The sequence below is a fragment of the Solanum stenotomum genome, chromosome 5, assembly GCF_019186545.1.
Source record: "Solanum stenotomum isolate F172 chromosome 5, ASM1918654v1, whole genome shotgun sequence".
Classification (NCBI taxonomy): domain Eukaryota; kingdom Viridiplantae; phylum Streptophyta; class Magnoliopsida; order Solanales; family Solanaceae; genus Solanum; species Solanum stenotomum.
The window spans coordinates 40,255,715-40,279,826 of NC_064286.1; the positions used below are offsets into that span (position 1 = coordinate 40,255,715).

The 24,112-nt window shown below is 35.7% G+C and overlaps 2 protein-coding genes across 5 annotated transcripts; both read right to left on the reverse strand.

Annotated features, from left to right (window-relative positions):
• Positions 1-80: 80 nt before the first annotated feature.
• Positions 81-2,410, reverse strand: LOC125865303 (uncharacterized). 4 transcript variants are annotated; one of them, XM_049545513.1, is made up of 3 exons: positions 2,238-2,410; positions 1,652-1,952; positions 81-109 (listed from the first exon to the last, which is right to left on the reverse strand). In XM_049545513.1, exons 1-3 carry the CDS (start codon positions 2,238-2,240, stop codon positions 96-98), a joined length of 318 nt encoding a protein of 105 aa, XP_049401470.1. In that variant the 5' UTR covers positions 2,241-2,410; the 3' UTR covers positions 81-95. The 4 variants fall into 4 exon arrangements, with proteins under 4 accessions (XP_049401470.1, XP_049401469.1, XP_049401471.1 ...); XM_049545512.1 differs by lacking the exon at positions 81-109 and adding an exon at positions 304-406; XM_049545514.1 differs by lacking the exon at positions 81-109 and adding an exon at positions 447-469.
• An 899-nt stretch (positions 2,411-3,309) lies between these two features.
• On the reverse strand, positions 3,310-3,924 carry LOC125863970 (agamous-like MADS-box protein AGL62). The gene has a single exon (XM_049543928.1). The coding sequence runs from the start codon at positions 3,922-3,924 to the stop codon at positions 3,310-3,312; it is 615 nt and encodes a 204-aa protein (XP_049399885.1).
• Between the last annotated feature and the right edge of the window lie 20,188 nt (positions 3,925-24,112).

Below are 24,112 nucleotides of genomic sequence, written 5' to 3' on the forward strand. Positions count from 1 at the left end.
TGCACCTTAAATATTAAGATTCATATATGAAAGATCAAAAACACACATCTAATTAAGATACTCCACATCAAATATAGTAGTTGTACACCTCTCTTTTAGTTTGTGAAGGCTGAAATAAAGTTCACAGAATTTCAATTATTTCTGACATCAATGAACCATTCTTTACTAAGAAGTTTGGAAACGACTTTCATCAAATATATTAATGTGTGAAGGAAAGAAGACCTCCACACTTGAAATCACATAGTAGTTCATACTATAAGAAAACAGAAACACTCAAATGCTATTAGCTTCAAATAACACGATATAACAAATGGGTTAGAGATGTCACACACTTGCATCATTCAGTTACAACAAAAAAAAAAAAATTGATTCTTGCGCCCACCAAGCTTGGCCTGATGAAAAAACTCTGCAGCAATAGGGATATAGATGTATTTTTAACTTCATTCCTTTGAGCTCATCGTCTACTCGTCTTGTTTACACATCATAAATTAAAATGAGAGTTTTCAAAATATACTTACATAAATGCATCTCCACACTTGAGTATTTGATTGCTAATTGGTTTCATGAGAAATGAAATAAACTATTTTGCCTCTTTATTTTCTCATGCTTTTTTTCCTTAAGTACCTCAGTTGAGAAAATGAGACGCATAAGAGAAGCTGTTAATTTTAAAAAGATATAGAGAAAGTTGCATATTAGCTTATCTAATTCCACATTGGAGGTATAATATTTTTACTGGATAGTCATGCAAACATTACAAGGAAAAGACCAGGACACACTTCAAGCTCCTAAGAAGATTTCTTTTCGAGATGTGAATAGGCAAGGACATGTGTGCACCCGTGTTCACGATGCAGTAAAAGTGGTATATTTCATATGAATCTCATATTACATAAAGCACTCAAGAAATTCTAGAATCAGATAGAAAAGAGAGAACTTGAAATGCAGAAATAAATCGACATGACTTCATATGCTTAGATCTAATTGATAAAAATATTGATATACAATGGATGAGATTGAACAATTTATCAGAATGAAAAAGTAATAAAAACGAAGTATTACCTTATACGTCTCTACTTATTTGATCCACACAAGTTAATAGTATATCATAGCGTCCATAATTATTGATCGTGAATGATCAAAATGATTTTTTCTTAGTTTGGTGAATGCTCTTGTTAAATTCTTCATTGCTATTAACTTTTTCATATATCATCTATGTTGCTCGGACTCTTAAAAATGTCAATGGGTACATGTCGGATTCTCCAAAGTAGTGTAATTTCAGAGAATCCGACAATGGTGTGGCATCAAAAGTGAAGAGTCTGCGCAACTAAGATGAGTATATGAATGGAAAAGCTCTCATATCGAATAAAGTTGTTCTATTTTCTCCCACCAAGCATCTGCCGGCAGAAAATACTATTTTCTCAACATGTAAGTGTAGAAACATTGGCGCCAATACTAAGTGCAGAGAGCCTCTTGATGACTACGCAAACTTTCACCTTTTTGGTGAGAGTTCGAATTTCGACTTACCAGTAAACAGAGCATCAACCCTAATCATAAATTGTAACATGCATACTGATAAATCTAACAATTACATCGAGCAAATTTAACAAAATGAAGAAATTGAAGTTAAAAAAAAACCGAAAAGGCGAAAACTCACCTCTCTGTACCATCAAATTCCAGCAAGTTTTCACCTTCAAAGCTGCCATTGTTGTCAATTTCCTTCTGATTTTCCTGTACATGAACTTCTTCCTTCTTCTCCTCTTCACCCTCAACAGACCCATAATTCCAAGATTGCCGTTCATCTCCCTAACCCTCAAACTCCGATTATGTCTTTTCGATTCCTTCAAAGGGTGTTTCCGTCTTTTCTTTTCAAAACCCACCAAGGGTTTCTCCAGCCTCCTGCTGCTCAGCTGCAAATAACATCCCCCACTCACATCACCGCCGCCTGAGCTCGATTTCTGCAAATTAAGAAAGTGTCCCAATTCATTTTGAAGATGCGGGCACTACGAAAATAAAACAATCATAAAAAAGTTAGATCCAAACCTAAAACTAAGTAATAATACCCTAATTAGCTTGTATTTTCTGTCAAAATCGTCAAACTTCTAGTTCAAATACATGCAAAACTAAAATAGAAAATATATCCAGAGGAACCCAATGAAGAAGCATGAATGAGACAATTCAGATAGAGGAGGCAGACGTATAAAGCAAAATTTGGCAAAAATAGACAAAGTAAAGGGATTAACCATGACTTTTGATGCCTTTTCCCCTGCTTCATCGAGTGAACCAAGCTGCTCCAAAGAAGACAGACTTGAGAGGAAATTTTGGTTAAGGTGTAGGAGTTGAGTAACTGTAAGACATCTGTTTCAAAGTACCTACACGTGGCTATAAAGTACAATTGTTAAAGCACTTTGGTACAGGCACCTACTGTTGTATTCCTACAACCTCTCATTTTTTGGCTTATATTTGTTTGGCAAAGAGAAGTGTGCACACGTGTATTCATCAATCAATAAATAAGCCTATATAAAAGTACAATCCACACAACATGATGTACAATTATATATTGCAGTGATAGTCCTTTTCTTGTTGGCTTATATGTAGAAAAAAAAAAGATATAAGAGTAAAGTAATATATATATGATCTTGGTTAGATGTGTCATCTCTCTTAACCCAAGATTTTCATTTATCTATCGCTTCAATTTGATGTTCAGAAAATCTTCAGGAATTTAAATGAACTTTCTTTGTCACGAGACATTCAAGTATATTTTGTGTTGTTTGTTTACGGGTACATGTTATCTAAACACATCATTGATTTTAAGAATTCTCACATTATGAAATTCTTGAGAATGAATAGTAAAAAAAGAATCATGGCTAAGCTATATGAGGCGATCATTGTTGGGTATTAAAAGGTTTTAAAGAGAAATAAAGTATTTTTCTCAAAAGATATAATTTGAATAGCATATTTTCATATTGAGGGGTGATTATGATTTTTTTAAAGGATTTTGAATTTTTTAAAAGTTTGATTTTTTCTAATAAGACACAATAAACATTTGTTCTACTATCCTTTATTGGATATAAATAGAAAAGTTTTATCTCAATCTTCATATACAAATTTTTCTGATCTTCTCTATTCTCTTCTTGAACTTTTAAAAGATGTCTATATTACCGTTGAATATGATTTAAATCGGTCTTCTTAAATAATAACATGATTGAAACGGAAGAAGGCTACACTGTATTAATGTCATTTTAATAATTAAACATATATTAATAAATAAGACAACCAGAGAGATTCTGGCTATGATTAATTTAACCAAAAGAATTAAAAGAATCCATGATGATCATAACCAAAAGCATGGTTATGAGGATAATTTGAAACATCCATAACAGGCTTGAAAAATGATTTATTACTATTCTCAACCATAATCTTGCTTGCATGAGTTATCACATTCTTTTTAAAGTCTTCCAAAGAATTTTTTAATTGCTCAAGCTCATGATAGGCAAGTTCACCTATAGGGGCTTCCCACCAATATTGACTTTCACGATTCTTCCTCATTTGATCAAATGCTTCACTCTTTTTCTCCTCAACTTCAACTTCATCAAGAATTTGAGTGAGTTGCAAGTTGAGCTCATAAACATTAACATCATATTTATTATGAAACTCAAAAAGATGAGGTGGATTATTGAAGATTGGATGAGGATTTCGTGAAAGAAACCTATCGATAATGGACTCAACATTAGTGTGGCCAAATGAGTAAGCTTTTCTCGCATGGGAGAAAACTATTATGGCAATTTCAACCCCACATAGCGTACATAGTTCACTAGCTTTATTGAAAAGTCCTGAACGACGTTTAGAGAATGTGACTTGGAGGTGATTCTTGACTTCTATTTTGGCAATTTTGATCTTCTGCCGACCCATGCTTGGCTTCTTTGCCATGGCTAAAAGTTTATAACAAAAACAATTCTTCTTAGAAAGGAAGTAAGTTTGAGTTTGCATTTCAAGTGTACTAAACATGTACTATTTAAAGGTGTTTTGGAATTTACTCTTTACTACTATATTTTTCTTACATAGCTGATCATGATGTGTGTTGATTTGGGAGTTACAATATATTAAAATTTAAATGTCTTAATTAATGTATGGATATAAAGGGAAACTCAATGCACCTTTAGTTGGCATATATTCCATATTTTTTCCTCATAAAAGTCAACAGTGCAATTTTTTTCTATATATCCCTTAATCAATAGTCAACCCTTTTATAAGTTGGTCCTAACGAAGCTAGTGAGGCTATCTTTTTTCCTTAAAAGCGCTTATTTTAGAGAATTGAAGTGTTTGACTAATCTTTTAAAATATTTTTGAGTAGTAGCAAGAGTACCATTCACAAGTTGAAAAAGTAGCTTCTCCCTAATAATACTTTTTGAAAATTTGGTCAAGCATAAAATATTGCTCTAATATTAATAAAAATATTTTTTCAAATTGATTATTTGAATATATACAAACTTCTATTCTCTAAAAAAACTTTCAAAGAGTACTTATTACCAACAAAAAAAAACATATTTCAAAATAAAGAAATTTTGATGGTATGATCAAACATGCTATAACCATTAATCATGATAATCAAGAGGGTGAGTAACCTCTTAAAAGTAAATGATTATAAAGTAAGAAATAGTGAAACCGTTTACCACCATAAGATGAATAAATTTATGATTGAATTTTAAGTTTTAATTTTTATGCAATTAATGAATTTTAATATATAGAGATAGACATATATTACTTTATAGGCTTTACATTATAAGTGCATATAACTTAAATTTTATGTCATTCAATTAGAAATCGATCATTTATTGCATATTAGAGAATTGTAACCTAAAGCCAAACTTGTCAATTCTCTTACAGTAAAATCTCACTAAATTAATTCTCGATTAGTTAATAATCTCTCTAAGATAATAGTTTCCTCCGGTCTCGATTTGGGCCAATGGAAAAAATCACTCATTTTTGATAAAATAATAAGATAATATATTTTCAAAGACCTCTATACAAATATATGGTCCCATTAATAATATAAATTAATAATTCTTTAAAAGTATAAATATATGTAACACAATTTAGTGAAATATGATTCTATCATGTTATGTTTTTTGTTAAAATTTAAATCTAGTTGAAGCTCATCCCTAACTTTTCTTATTGCATCCAAAAAATCCGGTGTTGTCTTTTTGGATTGCACCTTAAATTGTGAAGAGTTCAAGATGCGATAAGTGTTTCCTTAATCGTAACTGGATCCAAAGGTATTGTATCATCTTCAACTTTATCATCGGCATTATTTTTTTCAATGATATTCATAATTTGTTCTAAGCTCTGGACCGCTAAACATGTAACATTTTCACTCATCACCCCTCACTTCCAACCCGAAAGTTGCGAGTTCGAGTCACCAAGGGAGCAAAAAGGGTGGGAGCTCCTAGGGAGGGTAAAAAAAATATCCAATTTATTGCGGTAACGAGATCATTAACCATGATCTCAAGTTCATGAATGACGTTTTCACAAGTGGGTTCATCCAAATTCTTTGAGATTTTATTCCCGAACAAATTTTTCGATGTCTAAATACTCTTTAAATTAATATATATTAATTTATCGATTAAATAATACATCTACAAAATAATAATATTTCATGGTCCCACCTATATTTATTTAGAGAGGTTTTACTATAGTTAGATACTAATTATGAGAGGAAAGGACCAAAATGGTCCTTTATCTTTGAATTAAGAATCAAAGTAATCCTTATGTTTTAACATGGAGCACCAATAGTCCTCTGAGTTTCAATAATTAGTACATATTTGGTAAAACTCAGATGACTATTAGTGCTCCATGTTAAAACATAAGGATTACTTTGACTCTTAATTCAAAGTTAAAGGGCGATTTTGATCCTTTCCTCCTAATATTCTATGAACGGAAATCAGAATGCCACGATAAGAAGCTCAACATATTTGGTGATCTAAAGTCAAATTTTGGTGATAGGCGATGTATATCAATGCAAGTTATGCAATAGAAAGCAATAGTGTTATCAATACCAAGTACCACGTAACAAGTATATACACATACCTTCTACCCCCCACATGCTAGGTAGGACCCATGTGGATACCCCTCCTCCTGTTCAGTGGATCACACAGACAGAGGGACAACAAGTCTGTATATACAACCTAGTCCCGACGCAGGACTCCGTAACCTATCCGGCATAGTATCAAATTTTCTCTGTCATGGTACCAGAGATACATATCAACCTCATTAAAATAAAAAAAGGTCGACATCCACATCGATCTATCAAGTATATAGTGAGCACATCCCCAATGCCTCTTTATCTAAAAAAACATATTTCAAAGTGGTAAAGGTGGTACGACTCACATTAAAATTAGTTTACGAGTAAAAGTGCAAAACCATACTATCTCAAAATAATGGTAGTGAGAATCAATGTATTTACGGGAATCATACCACAAAACACGTGAAGGTTAGTATCAATGCAATGCATGTCATCACCATCATCCAAACAATAGCATCTAAAAAACCTAATGTACATAACCAAAATCACCTCACTCCCAGAGCATAAAAATCGAACATGAAATCCAACTGGTCCTCGACCATGGCCCCGGGACATATAATATTATAATATACTAAACAATTGCAACATAATAGGATCATCACTACTCAGGAAATGAAGGAATTTACGAAGGATCAAACAATCCAAAAAGTAACTCAAGGATCTCAACCTATACCTGAAAGTACTACTCAAGTGAAAAATAAGCGCAACTAATGCCAACCTACGACTATAACAAGCAATTAAGATTCCATGTACTAACGGAGGGTACCAAACCGTAGCAATTACTACAAGGAGCAATATAATACTAGAAAATCTCTAAGAACTCATTCTAAGGAACCTAGATCACCAACTATTATAAAGCCTCGAAGAGGATAGAACCACCAAAATAAGCCACAAGTAATGAATTTACATCCTAAGCTAAGGATTTCACATGATAGAACTCTTTAAGGCTCCAACGAGAATCAAGAAAATAGAAATGAAGTAGTAATCCTAGCCTGTCAAATACTATCCCAACCCACATGTAATATATACTAAGAATTATCTCATAGAGAAAAATCTAAAAGAAGTTCGACTATAGTCTATCTAGAAGTCGAACTATAATCTCAAACTCTCCACAAGCTGCCTGACTCTTCTCCACATCCTTTAGATGTCTTGATATTATCAAAATCATAAACTATGCGTCACTACGAGAAGAATAATATCCATTTTATTATAACATATTTTGGCCCAAAAATAGGCCCGTGATACCCATTAACGAAATTCAAAAATTGAATCTCTCACTAGCTAGGTGTCTAATAGTTCTAGGAACTTGTGAACCATATTTGAGCACAACCGGAGAATAAATAGGGCCCCAAATCAGTCCCTCAATTTAAGGTTCAAGAACACTAATTTAATGAAATTTAACGGAGGAATCAACAGAAAATTAAAAGGATAACGGTAGATTATCGGCCCTCAACGTATTTCCAAGCAATCCCTAGCTTTGACATTTGACATCCCCAATGAAATCACCCAAGACCGAGCTCTTTAATACACTTCTATAATTTATGAAGAATTTAAAAGATGATAGAAATATATCCTCAGAGACGATCGCTAAAGTGGTCACATGGCCGCTTAAGAGATCTAGTCAAAGGTGGTCAACTACCGCTAAAGTGGTCTAATAGTCGCTAAAGCAGTCAGAGGTCGCTAAAGTGGCTATGAAATAGATGTCCAACTAAGAGGTCTGGAGGCTACTAAAGAGGTCGCACCAGCAAGGCCAAAAATCAGGTAAGGCTCTGATGTTGGTTTGTTGCTCAGTATTCATCTGGGACCCCTGGATGCATATGAAATATGTTACCCCGTCAAATTCGACGTATGGACTCAAATTCGACGTATGGACTCATAAAATCATAGTATTTGATCAATTATTGCATAAGATATCATAGTTCAATAATTTAAATCAATAATCAAGAGAACCCATGACAATTGAAGAAAATCCTAACTCAATTGGGGATTTCTAACTTTGAAAATAGGAGAATTTGGGAACTCCGTGAATGGAAGGAATCCATGGATGAAAACTATCAGACCTTGAAGCCAATTTCTTATTTTCAATGGAGGAATTGAGACTTGACTTGAAACCCTAGGTTGAATCCTTCTTCTAGAAGCTTTCTAGAGAGAGAAATATTTGAGAGTTCTTACTTTTGGTGAATTTGAAGAGAATGAAGTGAATGAACTAGTTTGGAGGTTGAAATCACTTATATAGGGGTCTTAGTGAAGGGTAAAACGACGTGGTATAGGAATAAAATAATTAGAAAAAGACCCAACTACCGACCTACGGACCACTGCCGATGGACCGCGGACTGACCGACGGTTCGTCCTGCACGGTCGTCGTCCATGGTTAGAAGCTAGATTTTGGGGGTCTGGACCACAGGCCCTCAACCACGGACCGTGGACCAACCAACGGTCCATGGGTCCGGCCATGATTCTGGACCTCTGAGCCAAATTTGGGGGTGACCAACCACGGACCACACCTACGGTCTGTGGTCCCATTTACGGGCCGTGGTTGGCCGCCGTCAGTTAGCACCTGCAACTTTCAAAAACTTCTATGCTTCCCTCTTCCGGATCTGGGGGGTTACAATATCTCCCCCTTGGGATCATTCGTCCTCGAATGAGATTCAAGCTAGTACGAAAAGGGGTAGGAGAGAAACTAACAACCCAACCATCAATGCAACTTGATCTAAATGTATACAACCAAGGAGGAAATATCGACTCCAAGCTAAGACGTAATCAAAACATCGTAAGAGGGATGTAACTAAATTTAACTGCCAATCATGCATGCAATACACATATCCGAGGAGGAAACATCAACTCCAAGCTAACATCCGAGGAGGAAACATCAACTTCAAGCTAAAACATGATCATGTCATCGTATCATGTAGTCTACGTGCAATTCATACTCAAATGCACATAAACATGTAGAAATCAATCAAATTGACTCATTTTCTCAAAACTTAAACTTTTCATGAATCATACATAGTAAGGAAATCATGGAAACATTTAAGGCACGTGACTCCAACAACAAAGAACAAACCATGAGGAACTCATTACCTCAAGCTAGAGGAAGAGTAAAAGGATATAGATAAGGGTATCAGGTCATCATATCGGCCTCGGACTCCCAAGTACCACCCTCAACTAACTGATTCCTCTACAATACTTTCACGAAAGCTACTTCTTTATTTCTCAACTTTTTGACTTGCCGGTCTAAAATCTCAACCTGAACTTCTTCATAAGAAAGATTCTCCTTAAATCCCAGACCTTCTAAGGGAATTATAAATGTCGGATCACCAACACATTTCTTCAACATAGAGACATGGAAAACTGAATTTCCCGATGTCAACTCATTTGGCAAATCTAGTTCATAAGCAACCTTACCAACACGTCTCAAAATCTGATATGGGCCTACATAACGAAGACTAAGCTTCCCTTTCTTACCAAACCTCATTACACCCTTCATGGGTGAAATTTTCAAGTAAACCCAATCATGAACATGAAACTCAAGATTTCTTCTTCTTACATCGACATATGGCTTTTGCCGACTTTGAGTCGTTTTCAACCTTTCTCTTATAAGTCGAACTTTCTCTATGGCCTCGTGCACCAACTCGGAACCTATTCGGGCATCTTCACCCGCCTCAAAACAACCTATAGAAGATCTACACCTCCTACCATATAATACCTCAAATGGAGCCATATCAATACTCGAGTGATAGCTATTGTTATAAGCAAACTCAATCAATGGCAAGTGGTCATCCCAATTATCCTTAAAATCAATCACACAATCCCTTAACATGTCTTCAAAGTTTGGATAGTACTCTCCGCTTGCCAATCGGTTTGGGGATGATAGGTCGTTCTAAGCTTAACACGAGTACCAAGACCCTTTTGAAAAAACTTCCAAAATTGAGAAGTGAATTGGGTACCACAATGGGAAATAATGGATAAAGGCACTCCGTGCAACTTTGTCATTTCTCTCAAGTACAACTTAGCATAATCCTCCGCCGAATAGGAAACATTGTATCACGTCCCAAACTCAAGGGGAGCAACTGGCTCCTAATGCCAAAACTCAAGCCCGAGCAGACACTACTGAACCATTTGCTACTAGTGCATGGCAGCCACACGCAATCAAGAAAACAAACAAGTATATCTCGACTTAAAATTAAGCTCTCGGCTGGCAAGGCCCCTGTCAACAGACCTATAAAAGAAACAGCTACTCCTAAGAATTCATATAAAGAAATATCCAACTAGCACAAAAGTCCTGATTGGGCCGTCGAGGCCACCATGATCTCTATACCAAAACTTAAAGCAGGTACATGTTAAGACAATATATCAAGCAACTAACAAGCTTCAGCAAACTAACAAACTAGGTCAGCATGGCCATAACGTAGCTATACACCCCACACACTAGTCTGCAAGCCTCTAAGAGTAGTAAATTGGTGGGACAGGGGCCCAGCCTACCCATGAAAATATATACAACAAAAGCTAACAAAACTCCCAACTCTGACATCTCTGGAGGAAAGGGGCTAGCCACCCGAATAGAAGTCAATCCTGCTGTTGAAGAGGTCTACTGGGTCGTATGTCGGGACCTGTAGGCATTAAAGCAGTACCCCCAGGCAATGGGGCATCAGTATGGAATAATATACTGAGTATGAAAGGAAATTAACTATGAGCAGGTATCCTAATATACTGTAGTAATCCGATAAATAAATCAAGGATAAAATAAGTGTACTGACCTGCTCCTAAATCTAAACTTATCAAAAGTAATAAAACAACAACCTTACCAAGCCCCCATAAGATCAACAGGTATAAACAGCACAAAAGACCATCTACCCAGGTCCCAATAAGCCTAGAAGGTGCCAATCAGTCTATATACCCCTATCGATAGTCCCCTAGCCCTGTAGGCAGTCACATAGCCCTCTTAGGTATTATTATAGCCCTGTAGGCGGTACATATCTCTCTTAGGAATCAACATAGCTTATAGATAACTCATAGCCCTCTTAGGCAACAACATAGCCTTGTAGGCTGCACATAGCCTTCTTAGGCATCAATATAGCCCCGTAAGCAGAACATAACCCTTCTAGGCATAGATCACATTTCTGCAGCTAACCACAATATCCCTCAGGGCAACAATAACAATCAAATAGGCTAGAAGTGAGCAATTTAGCTATAAGCAACCGATACGAATAGCCTCTAAGTCAGTCCAACATAGGGACGCTACTAACTGAATAAGAATCCTGATAAGAGAGGATTATATCCACTCGAGCAGCCAACAATCAACAATAATGGCTACAAGTATAACAAGAATAACAATCCAATTACATTGCTCCTAAGCTTAAAGGAAACATGTCGTAAGAAGAGAATAGCCTTAGCATACCTTTCTCGCTGAATTCACGTGGCCTAACAACGTTTAATCACAACCACCTCGATACTACAACAAGACAGGACCATAATAAACACACAAGAATAGAAGATACCATGATAATGCATTAAAAGATATGTATTTTCATCGTAAATTGCTATTTGCGACTTATAAAAGTTAGAGTCGACGAAAGAAGGGTCTTACATTGATCTTAAGTTCGTAATACACCTCAAAACCTTAAAATATGTCCAAACCCTTGATGTCCCAACACCAAAGTATGATATGCTACAAAATCGATAAAATAAAGTATACCATGTTGATGAGTTCAACGCGTAGAACAACTTTCGTCAAGGACTTAAGTCGAGAAAATCTATAATTTGGTTGATCCTAGAAGTGGATTTCCTTAGTTTTCTGGTTCTTCACTAAAAAAATGAAGAAAAGTCGAAGAAGAAGATATATAAAAAGTTCCACCGATCTAGGGGACTCACCTCACGTGCCTGCTTGTGCAGTCTCGCAAAAACACAAATATAGCTCTATTCTGAAGTTGTATGAATGAACGGTTTGATGTGTTGGAAACTAGACTCGTAGACCTTCAATTTGATTGGTCGTGGACCCCATAAATCTTTATAGATTGGGATAAAACCTCCGAGACATTTGACCCAAACTTCAGAGAAATCTTTAAAAAGGAACTTACGATAACTTTCGCCAACTTTTATTTTGCGACTTACCTAACTTCAAAACTTGAGATACAACCCTTGAACATTTGAAATATGACATACAACATCATTCTTAATCTATTACTTATCCTCTTTGTCTTTCCACGAAGGTACGAGTTGATTTACACGTTTCGAAAAGTCAGGGTGTTACACCTTGACGGGGATAAAATGAGCCGATTTCCTCATCCGATCTACTATAACCCAAATCGAGTCATGTTTTCACAGGGTTCGAGGCAAGCCAACAATAAAGTCCATGTTCAAATCTTCCCATTTCCAAGTAGGAATGCTAATTTCTTGGGACAAACCTCCCAGTTTTTTATGATCAACTTTCACTTGTTGACAATTAGGGCACTTAGTCACAAATTCCGCAATATCCTTCTTCATCCAATTCCACCAATAGACCTCCCGTAAATCACGGTACATCTTGGTGGCTCCCCGATGAATGGAATACTGTGAACTATGGGATTCTGATAAGATTTGTTCCCTTAAGTTGTCAACATTCGGAACAAACAAACGACCTTGATATCTAAGTACACCATCTCTCTTTGGGAGAAAGCCTCAACAGATTTCTTAATTCAACCAAAATTGGATCAAGACCTTGATTGGCTTTCACATCTGCCAAAAAGATAATTCCGAGCCGTTGTTAACCATAACTCTACCCTTGGTGGAGTCACTAACTAAACACCCAATCGGAATATTCTATGAATATCTCAAACAAACTCTCTCTTCCCTTCTTCAATATAAGTAACACTATCCATGGATAACCAACTAAAAGCATCTGCCACCACATTAGCCTTACCGGGGTGGTAGAGAACACTCATATCATAATCTTTCAATAACTCAACCCACCTTCTTTGGCGAAGATTTAGATCTTTCTGATTAAACACATATTGCAAACTTTTGTGGTCAGTAAACACATCTACATGAACACCATACAAATAATGCCTCCAAATCTTTAAGGCAAAAACAACCGCTGATAGTTCAAGGTCATGGATAGGATAATTCTTGTCATGAATCTTAAGTTGCCTTGAGGCATTAACAATAACTTTCCCATTTTGCATAAGCACACACCCTAGCCCAATTCTCGAGGCATCACAATAAACAATAAAACCATCAGTCCCTTTCGATAGAGTCAACACCGGAGCAAAAGTAATTCTATCCTTCAACTTTTGGAAACTCTTCTCACACGCTTCGAACCATATGAACTTAGCCTTTTTTTCTTTTTTTGATTCAAAGCCATCAAATGAGAGGCAATTAAAGAGAATCCCTCAACAAACCTTCTATAGTAACTGGATAAACACAAGAAACTCCTAATATATCCGAAGGGGTTAGAGGTTTAGGCAAACTCTTGACTACATCCGTCTTCTTAGGATCTACTTGAATGCCCTTACTTGAAATAATGTGGCCAAGAAAAGCTACGGACCTTAGCCAAAACTCACACTTGCTAAACTTCACAAAGAGTTGTTGGTCCTTAAGAATTTGTAATACGATCCTCCAATGATCAATATGCTCATTCTCACTTCTCGAATAGATCAATATATCATCAATGAACACAATCACAAACATGTCGAGGTATTGTCTAAACACCCTATTCATCAAATCCATAAACGCCGCCGGAGCATTAGTCAACCCAAACGACATTACCAAAACCTCATAATGACAGTACCGAGTTCAAAAATCTATCTTTGGAATATCATCTTCCTTCACCCTCAATTGGTGATAACCGATCGAAGATCAATCTTAGAAAAGTAACTCGCCTGGAAGTTGGTCAAACAAGTCATCTATCCTTCGAAGAGGATACTTATTCTTAATGGTCACCATGTTCAACTGACGATAGTCTATACACATACGAAGAGAACCATATTTCTTTCTAACAAACAATACTGGAGCACCCCATGGAGAGATACTCGGTCGGATGAAACTTTATCCAACAAATCTTTCAATTGTTCTTTCAACTCCTTAAGTTCTGCCGAATCCATATGGTAAGCAGGAATAAAAATAGGTTGTGTATCTAGGAGAAGGTCAATACCGAAGTCTAATTCCCTTTCAGGAGGAATACCGGGTAAATCATCTAGGAACACTTCCAGAAACTCATTAATAACAGAGATCGACTCAAGAGTAGGGGTTTCGGAATCCACATCCTTCACCCTAACTAGATGGTAAATGCAACCCTTAGAAATCATCTTTCTAGCTTTAAGACAAAAGACAAACTGACCCTTAGGCATATAATTTCCCCCTTTCCACTCTAGGACAGGCTCATTTGGGAACTGAAACTTGACTGCACGAGTTCTATAATCAATAGAAGCATAACATGAGTGTAGCCAATCTATACCAATGATAACATCAAAATTTATCGTATCAAGCTCTACCAAGTCAACTAGAGTAACTCTATGGTACAAGGAAACGAGATATTTTCTATAGACCCTCTTAGCCACAATAGAATCACCAACAGGAGTAGAGACAAAAAAATGATTTAACAACACATTTGGAAGAACATTAAACCTCATAGAAACATATGGCATCACAAAAGGCAAGGTAGCACCGGGATAAAGTAAAGCATAAACATCTAGTTGGAAGACTTTCAACATATTGGTAACCACATCGGGAGAACCCTCTTGTTCACCACGAGTCTGAAGTGCATAGAATTGATTTTGTTTGGGAGCATTGGGATTCGAACCACTAGGAGGAGCTTGCTTGCCCTCTCTTCCTTTAGCCGTAAGCATCGGTCAATCCCTAATCTTATGACCACTCTTACCACAACTGAAGCAACCATCTATGTCGTCTAGGCACTTACCCTCATGTTTCTTTCCACACCTAGTACAAATAGACATAGGAAATGAAGATCCACTACCATTCCCTCTTTTAGGCTTAGGGTTAGACACCCTATATTTGTTAAATGTAGGATGAGCATTGGAGGAACCTTAATCAGCTTTTGTCGAAACCTAGGACGACCATGTCCCTCGGACCTTACATGAGAGAAATTACCATCACCGATTTTAGCCCTCTTTGTCTCCCTAGAATTTTCCTTAAGTTTCTTCTCTTCAATCTATTGAGCATGAACCATGAGATGAGAGATGTCCATGTCATTAATGAGCATGGCGGTATGACACTCTTTAACCACTATTTCAGACACACCCAAAATGAACTTACTCATTTTTGCCCTCGGATCGGCAACCATTATTAGAGAATATTTAGATAATTATGTGAACTTTAAAGCATATTCCCTTACACTCATACTTCTTTGACGAAGGTCGATAAACTCAAGCACCTTAGCCTCCCTCATCTCAAGGGGAAAGAACCTATCAAGAAAAGTGACCTTAAATTTCTCCTAATTAGTAGTACCCGCATCTTTTGGTCTCCCGTCTTTCCTTTGGTTGTACCATATTTGAGCAACACCTTTAAGTTGATAAGTTGCCAACTCCGCCTTTTCCACCGACGTCACTCCCATGATCATCAAGACCTTATAAACCTCATCAATGAACTCTTGAGGATCTTCCTCAACCTTAGAACCATGAAACTCAGGAGGATTCATCCTAGTGAAGTCCCTCACTCTCGATGTCGTTGTACCTACATTTGGGTTCATGGGAACCACAACCTCCCTATTGGCTTGGGACATCACAGATTGATCCAACACTTGAAAAGCAGCCCTAAACTTCACATTAGTCACTTGCTCGGCCAAAGGATCGATCGGAACTTGAGGAGCTTGGGGAGGAGCTTCTTGTTCCGCATTCACCCTCAAACTCCTTCTAGCATAAACTCTTCGAGTAGCCATATCATGTAAAGCATTGGATAAGGATTAGGAGAGATACCTTATAGAGTTCAAATCTATCGCACGACTTTAGAGTAATAAAAGAAGTGGATTTTCCTAATCATCTTGTAGCCTCTCATTTATAAATGTGGCGCGCGCTTCACACTCATGAACAAGACTCTACTCGACGTGGCTTATAAGACTTCCAAGGACCATTCTAAACCTTGTGCTCTGATTAGCAAGTCTGTCACGACCTAGGGGTACCCCCTAGATGTAACATGGCGTGTAGGACCCATAGAGACCCCATACAAGCCACTTAGCATTCATAACATAAGAAATAGAACAAAAGAAGTAAAGACAACATTTCAAGTCTAATAGTTTTATAAAAGTAAAGCGGAAGTCTAAAACACTTGTCTCAATAGCCACCTAATACAATAAATGAAATTGGGTCTAGCCTATACATCATGTCCAAAACTGGAAATAAGAAAGAAACTAGGAACAATGAAAATCCATCCTCAAAGTTAAAGGACTCACCAAAGCTCGGGAACCTCACAATCAACCACTAGCCACGAAACTGAGAAGCTTGACTGTCGGACCCTACATTTGGGGAAATGTAGGCAAGAGTATGCGCTAGTACAAACTAATGTACCAAGTATGATAGCTATGCATAAAACATTTAAATCATGCTAAAAGGGGACATTTCATGACATGCAATTGACCGAGCTAAAACATGATATAAAAGGGTTAGAAAACATAATTCATAAAACATGGTCAATGTAGGCTAACATCATTTAAAAATTTTGAACACATATGAGATACTTCTTGAAGTAACCTTAGTTCATTATTATTATGGAAATTAGCCTTAACCGACATAGAGACCATGTGAGCTATAACATGATCCCTTGGTGTCTCCCATACCAAAAAGGGTTGTCCTACTTGCCAAGGTAAGGACCATAAATTTCTAGCTTAAGTGGATCCACTAGCTAATGTGGGCACATAGGTAAGGGATAAGGAGATTGCTTCTAGAAACCCGGCCTCTACTAACAAGAGAGTTTCCATCTCAATATTCTCTCGGTACTAAGCATAAATCCCATGAAATAATCCTTTCTTACTTGTTCTTATTATCCATGGAAAGGCACGTCATCTTGCCAATCCAATCTAAGTCATTATCCATGGAAATGTATCATTCAATAACCAATCCAAGCTAACTCATTAGGATAGCTCTTAATTTTTTATTCAATTAGGTGAGAAGACCTTTCAACCTTATAATCCTTATTATGTGAGAAAACCTTTCACAATCATGCTTTCATGTGTATATGAGAAGAATCCTTTCAACAACACATCAACAACATCATTATTGATACTTTACTCTCAAAGCATCCTTAAAACATTTGCATAGATTTCATAAAGACATGCATAATTCCATAATTTACCTTTCAAGGTTAAAAACCCACTTTCAATCATCAACCTTTAGAAAACATGGGTTAAATATGGATTTTATCATAAACTCATGTAATTCTATCATACATGCTTAATTTCATAAAATTCTTCCTTCATAATCAAAATCACGCATCATACGATCATAACTTAGAAAACATTAGGATTACATGGGTTCATAAGGAAATCATCATAAAATCATAGTACTTCATCAATTCTTGCATAAGAGATCATAGTTCAATCATTTTAATCAATAATCAAGAGAACCCATGACAATTGAAGAAAACCCTAACTCAATTAGGGATTTCTAACTTTGAAAATAGGAGAATTTGGGAACTTCATGAATGGAAGGAATTCATGGATGAAAACTATCATACCTTGAAGCCAATTGCTTATCTTCAATGGAGGAATTGAGACTTGACTTGAAACCCTAAGTTGAATCCTTATTCTACAAGCTTTCTAGAGAGAGAAATATTTGAGAGTTCTTATTTTTGGTGAATTTAAAGAGAATGAAGTGAATGAACTAATTTGGGGGTTGGAATCACTTATATAGGGGTCTTAGTGAAGGGTAAAACGATGTGGTACAGGGATAAAATAATTAGGAAATTGCCCCTAAAGTAACCTACGACCTACCGACCTACCGACCATTGCTTGACGGACCATGGACTGACCGATGGTCCATCCTGCACGGCCATCGTCCATGGTCAGAAACTGGATTCTGGGGGTCTGGACCACGGACTGTGGACCAACCAACAGTCTGTGGGTCCGGCCGTGGTTATGGACCTCTGAGTCAAATTTAGGGGTGACCAACCACGGACCACACCTACGATCCGTGGTCCTATCCACGGGCCGTGGTTGGCCGCCGTCAGTTGGCACCTGCAACTTCTAAAAATTTCTATCTTTCCCTCTTTCAAATACGGGATGTTCCAGAAAAAAATGCTAGAAAATGACATAGATGGTCATTACAATTATTGCTTACTTAGATGAAAATATAATGTAAAACTAAAATTTTCTTGTAAGGAAAAAATGAGAAGACATAATTTGTCTCACTTATCACTTAATTCAAATATCAAGTGTAAATGACCTAAAAAGATCTAAATTGTTTTAAAACATAAGTTTAGAATAATATAATTATAAAGAAAAGAAGGCAAGAAATGTAGATAGAAGAGAGAACTTTCCTTCTTATTCAAGTGTATTTTCCAAATGGTAAATGATATCTCTATTTCTAGTGTTGAGATATCATATCCAAAGGTCACCTTGTTAAAAGCCAAACTAGTAGATACATAGTTATCCACCAAGGTTCATATCATCTTGGAATGATACATACATGGATTCATCAATTAATTCTTGAAGTAATCAAATGGACAATCCACAATTCAATGAATTTATAAGACTTGCCCTTGGATGTCCATAGATAATGTCCCTCGTTAAATCTTTACTAGAAAATACTCTGTGGGAAAAAATTCTAGTGAAGAAAAAGAGTACACATATCTTTTGATATGCATTATTTGTTGTCTTATTAAGAACCTTGTCTAGAAAACCCAGTGGGACAAAACCTCGGTGAAGGAAAAAAGAGTGCAACGTGTATTTTACTACCCCTGATCAAAACATCACTTAATTTCTCGTGATGATGTCATCCAATCTTATATACCAACTTCTCAAATATTGATAATGTCTTTGTGATCAAATCACATTCACGAAGATGTTGCATGATTGAACTCATTCTGATATATTATTTTCTGGTTTTATGGATATGATGAGACTTTGAGCTTAGCCAAATACATTCTTGAAAATTACTTTATTCGAGACCTCGTTGTTGCAAGTAAATTGTGCACTCAACTTGTTCATAGCAACAATTATTTTGTGGACATTTTCATTTGCAGCTGATTATCATCTAAAATAACTTCAAATAAATGTCTTTGATGTCAACGTCTTCTCATTGGGGAGGAGTAGAATCTTGTAAATAAACTCACTGCAAAATATTTACTTGTATATAACAAGGTTCATTAGTGTCTCCAATTGACTGATATATGAAGTTTCATCACTAAGAAGCTTTTTATCCTTCTCTTGAGATCAAAATGAATCTTTATTTTGTCAAGTGATATCATAATCATTGGGGTACTCAAAGAATGTGATTTATTCATATAAAATCGCATCAAAACTTTTCTGTGCATGTTGATTGATGAACAAATATTTCATTTGTCAAATTCTCAATCTGTAGGTCAAGATAAAATTTTATCTTTCCGGGATCTTTTCATTTTAGATTTCCTTCTCAAACACTCGACAACTTTTGAAAGCTCTTTAAAAGTTCTAATAATGTTCAAGTCATCAACATACATAACAAATTCAGATACTGACCTTTTCACAAAAATGCAAGGTCAATTAGAGTCATTTTTTTATACCCTTTCTTCCTTGATTATTTCAATCCATATTAGGATTCTTGAAGCTTTATTGAAAAAGTTTCTTTCAAACTTTTGTCTATTTCAGACACCTTGAATGCTTCAAGGACAATTATTCATTAGATGCATTCAAGTTTTTCATATGTTGTCGCATCAAAATAAACCTCATTGCATCCATCATAGGAGAAAACATCTCCAATAATGCCAGGACTTTCGCGGAAACCTTAATGCCCCAAGGCACAAGCCGTACTAGATATCTTATGGTTATACTATCGCATAATAATTTATTTATACCCCACTGACATTATACCTTGATTTATGGACTATCAGTCCAAAACGTCACTTTTCTAAGTGAAACAAAATATACTTGAATTATGCATTTTATTTGGCCAATTAGTTATTTGTCCACACTATGCGACAAATGGAAATTCAAGATTCTCATCACGATTTATATAATTGAGCGCTACTTTATATCAAAGATACCGTCTACGGTTATTTGATATTGATTCCAATATGACATAACTTATCAAGATCTCTTCATTTTTCATACAATACTATTGAATTTATGTTCATATAAATTGCATGTGATATTTTGTAAGAAATAAAATGTCTCGAACAAATCGCGAGATTGGCTTTCTCACACGAGTAATCGTCTCTTATATCGAGGAACGTGAATAGATAAGTTACACCACTATATTATGACTTGTTTTATGAACCAAACAAATGTTTCTCTAATAAAATGAGTTTAAGGACCACTAAAGAGAGAAACTAGGGTTAAACATCTGAAGGTATTTAGACCAAGGTCTGTACGATGTTGGATGATTGAAAGAATGAGACACATATACCAGTATAAGGTGAGAACATCGTAGCATGTGTTTCATACCACGTGTGTCAAGCGATCAATGGGTCAATGAAAGAATGGTCCATGCTTCTTCATTGTGTGAGATCCTGAAAATTTAAAATGACTTTTCAACGAAATCCCTTTGACCTTTTATTGTTTCTTGAAGTTTTAATTAATGTTTCTACTTTAGCATGTTACTAATAGCCTTGATTGATTTAACAATGCAGAGTGCATGTATAGTAAAGCAGTTGAGTTGGAACAAATAGTTATGAGTAGAAAGGAAAGACAATTAATTGGATAAAAAACTTGTATACACAAGCCGGCTATTGCACTAACCATATTGGCATTGAGTATAATTGTGTGTATAAAGTTAAAACAAGAACTCGAGTTAACCTCTTTAAGAGGATGAGGGATCGAATAAGTAACTACTGAAGTAGTGAATGATGTCTGGGGTATTGTGAGTAATAGTGTGCTTAAAATTATAGTGAATTATTTCCACATGTGATTGGATTCCTATGTAGGGCTTGTAAAACCTTAAAGGTAAGGTCTTCATGCTCATAGGTCGCACAAATTATTTGTCGTATAAATTATGTGTTTGATTAATAATGTGTTTGCTTGGGTCTTGTCCACCATGTGCAAAGTGGGAGATGTAAGTGTTGGGTCGTGGGTTGCCCGTGGACCGACCTGACTCAACCAGATTCTGCCTGACCCAATCTAGTTTTTTCTTCTATATCTGATTTAATTAATTAATTAGATAATCCTTTTAAAGGATAAGAGAGAATAGTTACAGAATAACTGCTCAACCTCCCTTTAAAAGGATCCTAGTTGGAGTAACTTTTTCAGACGTGTAAACGTAAAAGAAAAAGGGGAAGAATGTGACAAAGGTAAAAACCAAAGATAAGTAAAGAAACAAAGAAGAAAGTTTCTTACACAAATCAAGCTATACACTAAGGAGACTCTTAGTTTGTGAACAAAAACGATCTTGGTTTCCTTGTGATTCAAAGAGAGATCTGGAGCAATTCCTTTCAACAACAAAAATCAAACAACAAATATTTCTGCTGCAAGTTATAAGGTACACATCTTGTTGTTATTTTGTCCTTAAAATTCCATCAATTTCATACAAAAGAATTTGATAAAAATGGAAGTCCAAACATAAGTCTCAAAGCCATCTATTAGATCAAGGAAGTGATTGGAACATAACTCATACATCACATACAAAATCTGAAATAAAAATGACATAAAAGTAATAAAATAGTCTCGGTCATCAGTCCTCGGAAAATGACATAAGGGATCACTAGCCACGAATGTGGAAAATAGAAGCGTCGGACCCTTCATTAGTGAAATAATGTAGGCGCATGTATGTGTTAGTACATGGAATGTACTAAGTATGAGGCAATATGTATAAACATATGCATGATAACATAAGTAACTTAAAACAAGTAGACATGATCGTATGGTACATTTAAAAGCCTTAAAGAGAAGATGGCATAAAAATCATGAAAACATAGTCAAGTATATTAACATAAAGGACATAAGAAAGTTGTGAAAAAAACTTAGTCATTTTGTGGGATGTTAGCTTTAACCGATAATAAGACCATGTGAGCTATATCATGTAATCTAGTATATCCCTGTTACCGAAAGAAGGGGAAACTACTTACCAAGGTAGAATCCGTACATATCAGCATTTACTAAAGTGGATCCACTAGTTAGGTCATTTAAGACAATTCTATGGGGGCACGTACTTAGAGACTAGAGGCTGTTACTAGAAACTACCCTATTTGAGCCTCCACTTCAAAGTCCTCTCGGTGCTAAGTCTAAATCCCAACGTAATAGATAAAAATCAAATATCATTTTAACATAGGAAAGGAAATGATCAATGTCAGTCCACATATTTCAAGATCAAAACATAGAATAGATCTTGTAACATAATTCAACATAGATAAGAAAATCTTTCACCAATGTGAATTCATTTGTGAGAAATATATTTCACAATCATGATCACAATAGTATGTGAGAAATCATTTCATAATAACATCAATACTTTCCTTTCAAAGCATTATCTATTCATTTGCAATGAATTCATGAAAACATGCATATCTTCATAACCTCACAACTTCATAATTCATAGTTCACAAGTTCATCATAGAATAATGGTTGAAAAGCATAATTTTAGCATGGGTAAATACAATTTCAACTACATATAATAGATTAACATCTAATAATGCATTAGAAGACTTAATTAATCATAAATTATCATAAGAGAATGAAACCCATAATCATTAATTTGAAACCCTAACTTGATCATTTGAAAAATTGAATTGGAACTTGAAATACTTAGGGACCCCATGGAGGAAAGGACTCCATGGGTGAGTACACACATACCTTGATCCTTTAATCCCAACAAAATGGAGAATTTGAGACTTGATTGAAACTCTAACTCTTTTTCTTCTTCCCTAAACTGGAGAGAATTTGGGAGCATTAATTTGGTCAAGTTTAGAGGATTTAGGAGAATGAGTTGAAAATGGGTTAACTGGGGCTTAAAAACATTTATACAGGGCTTAGGGAAATAAGTAAAACGACATAGTATAGATTAAAACAATTAAAAAATGACCCAAAAGTCCCTTTAAAAATAACCGGCAGGCCCTATCTACGGTTCTCCGTAGGTCCTTCTACGGACCATACTGGTAAACCGTAGATAGGTTACTAGGACTTCAAATATTTCTTAATTTTGAGGAACCATATGTAGAACGCACATACCAACCGTAGAACCAACCTTTAACCTTTAAAATTTCACTAAGTCAAGGACTCACCTACGATACCTATCTACGACTCGTACAAAGGTTGACAAACAGTCCTAGTGAATCGTAAAAGGGTACAGGGACTTGATTTCAAAATTTTATTTTCCATAGTTCCTACGGTTGTTATCTACGGAAGGTAGGAGCTTCTACAGTCCGTAGATGGGATCCGTAAACACAGAAACCAGCTAAAAACTATATTTTTCTTCTTTTTCAAGTCTGAGGTGTTACAATTTATAACACTCTCAACTTATTGTTTGCATTATAATTTGATTTTTGATTTGTCTTGATTATTTTCGAATTATTTTAGATACTCGCAATAATTTGTGAACCTAATTTTCCCTTTAACCCCTTGTTTGGAGGGTTGTTACCCATTGTATTATATTGTTAGTTTAAATTCAATTTTTGTTTTGATTATTACTTAAATTCTAGGGGAAACAAAGCAAATACCTCATAAAATCAAAATAATTACAAACATATACCCTTTTGCATTCATACGCCATTAAATAATAATACTATATACCCCCACCCCCCACAAACTAATTTCGCTTCACTACTAAATTAGTATCATATATTGTATTGGTATCATTAAGGCTGATAATTTCACTTAATTGATACAAAATCAATATATATCCATTGGTATCATTAAGGTTTCAGGTTCAGAAATTACTCATTAGCCAACGATACTATAAGAGTATATGTATATTGTTGTGGTAT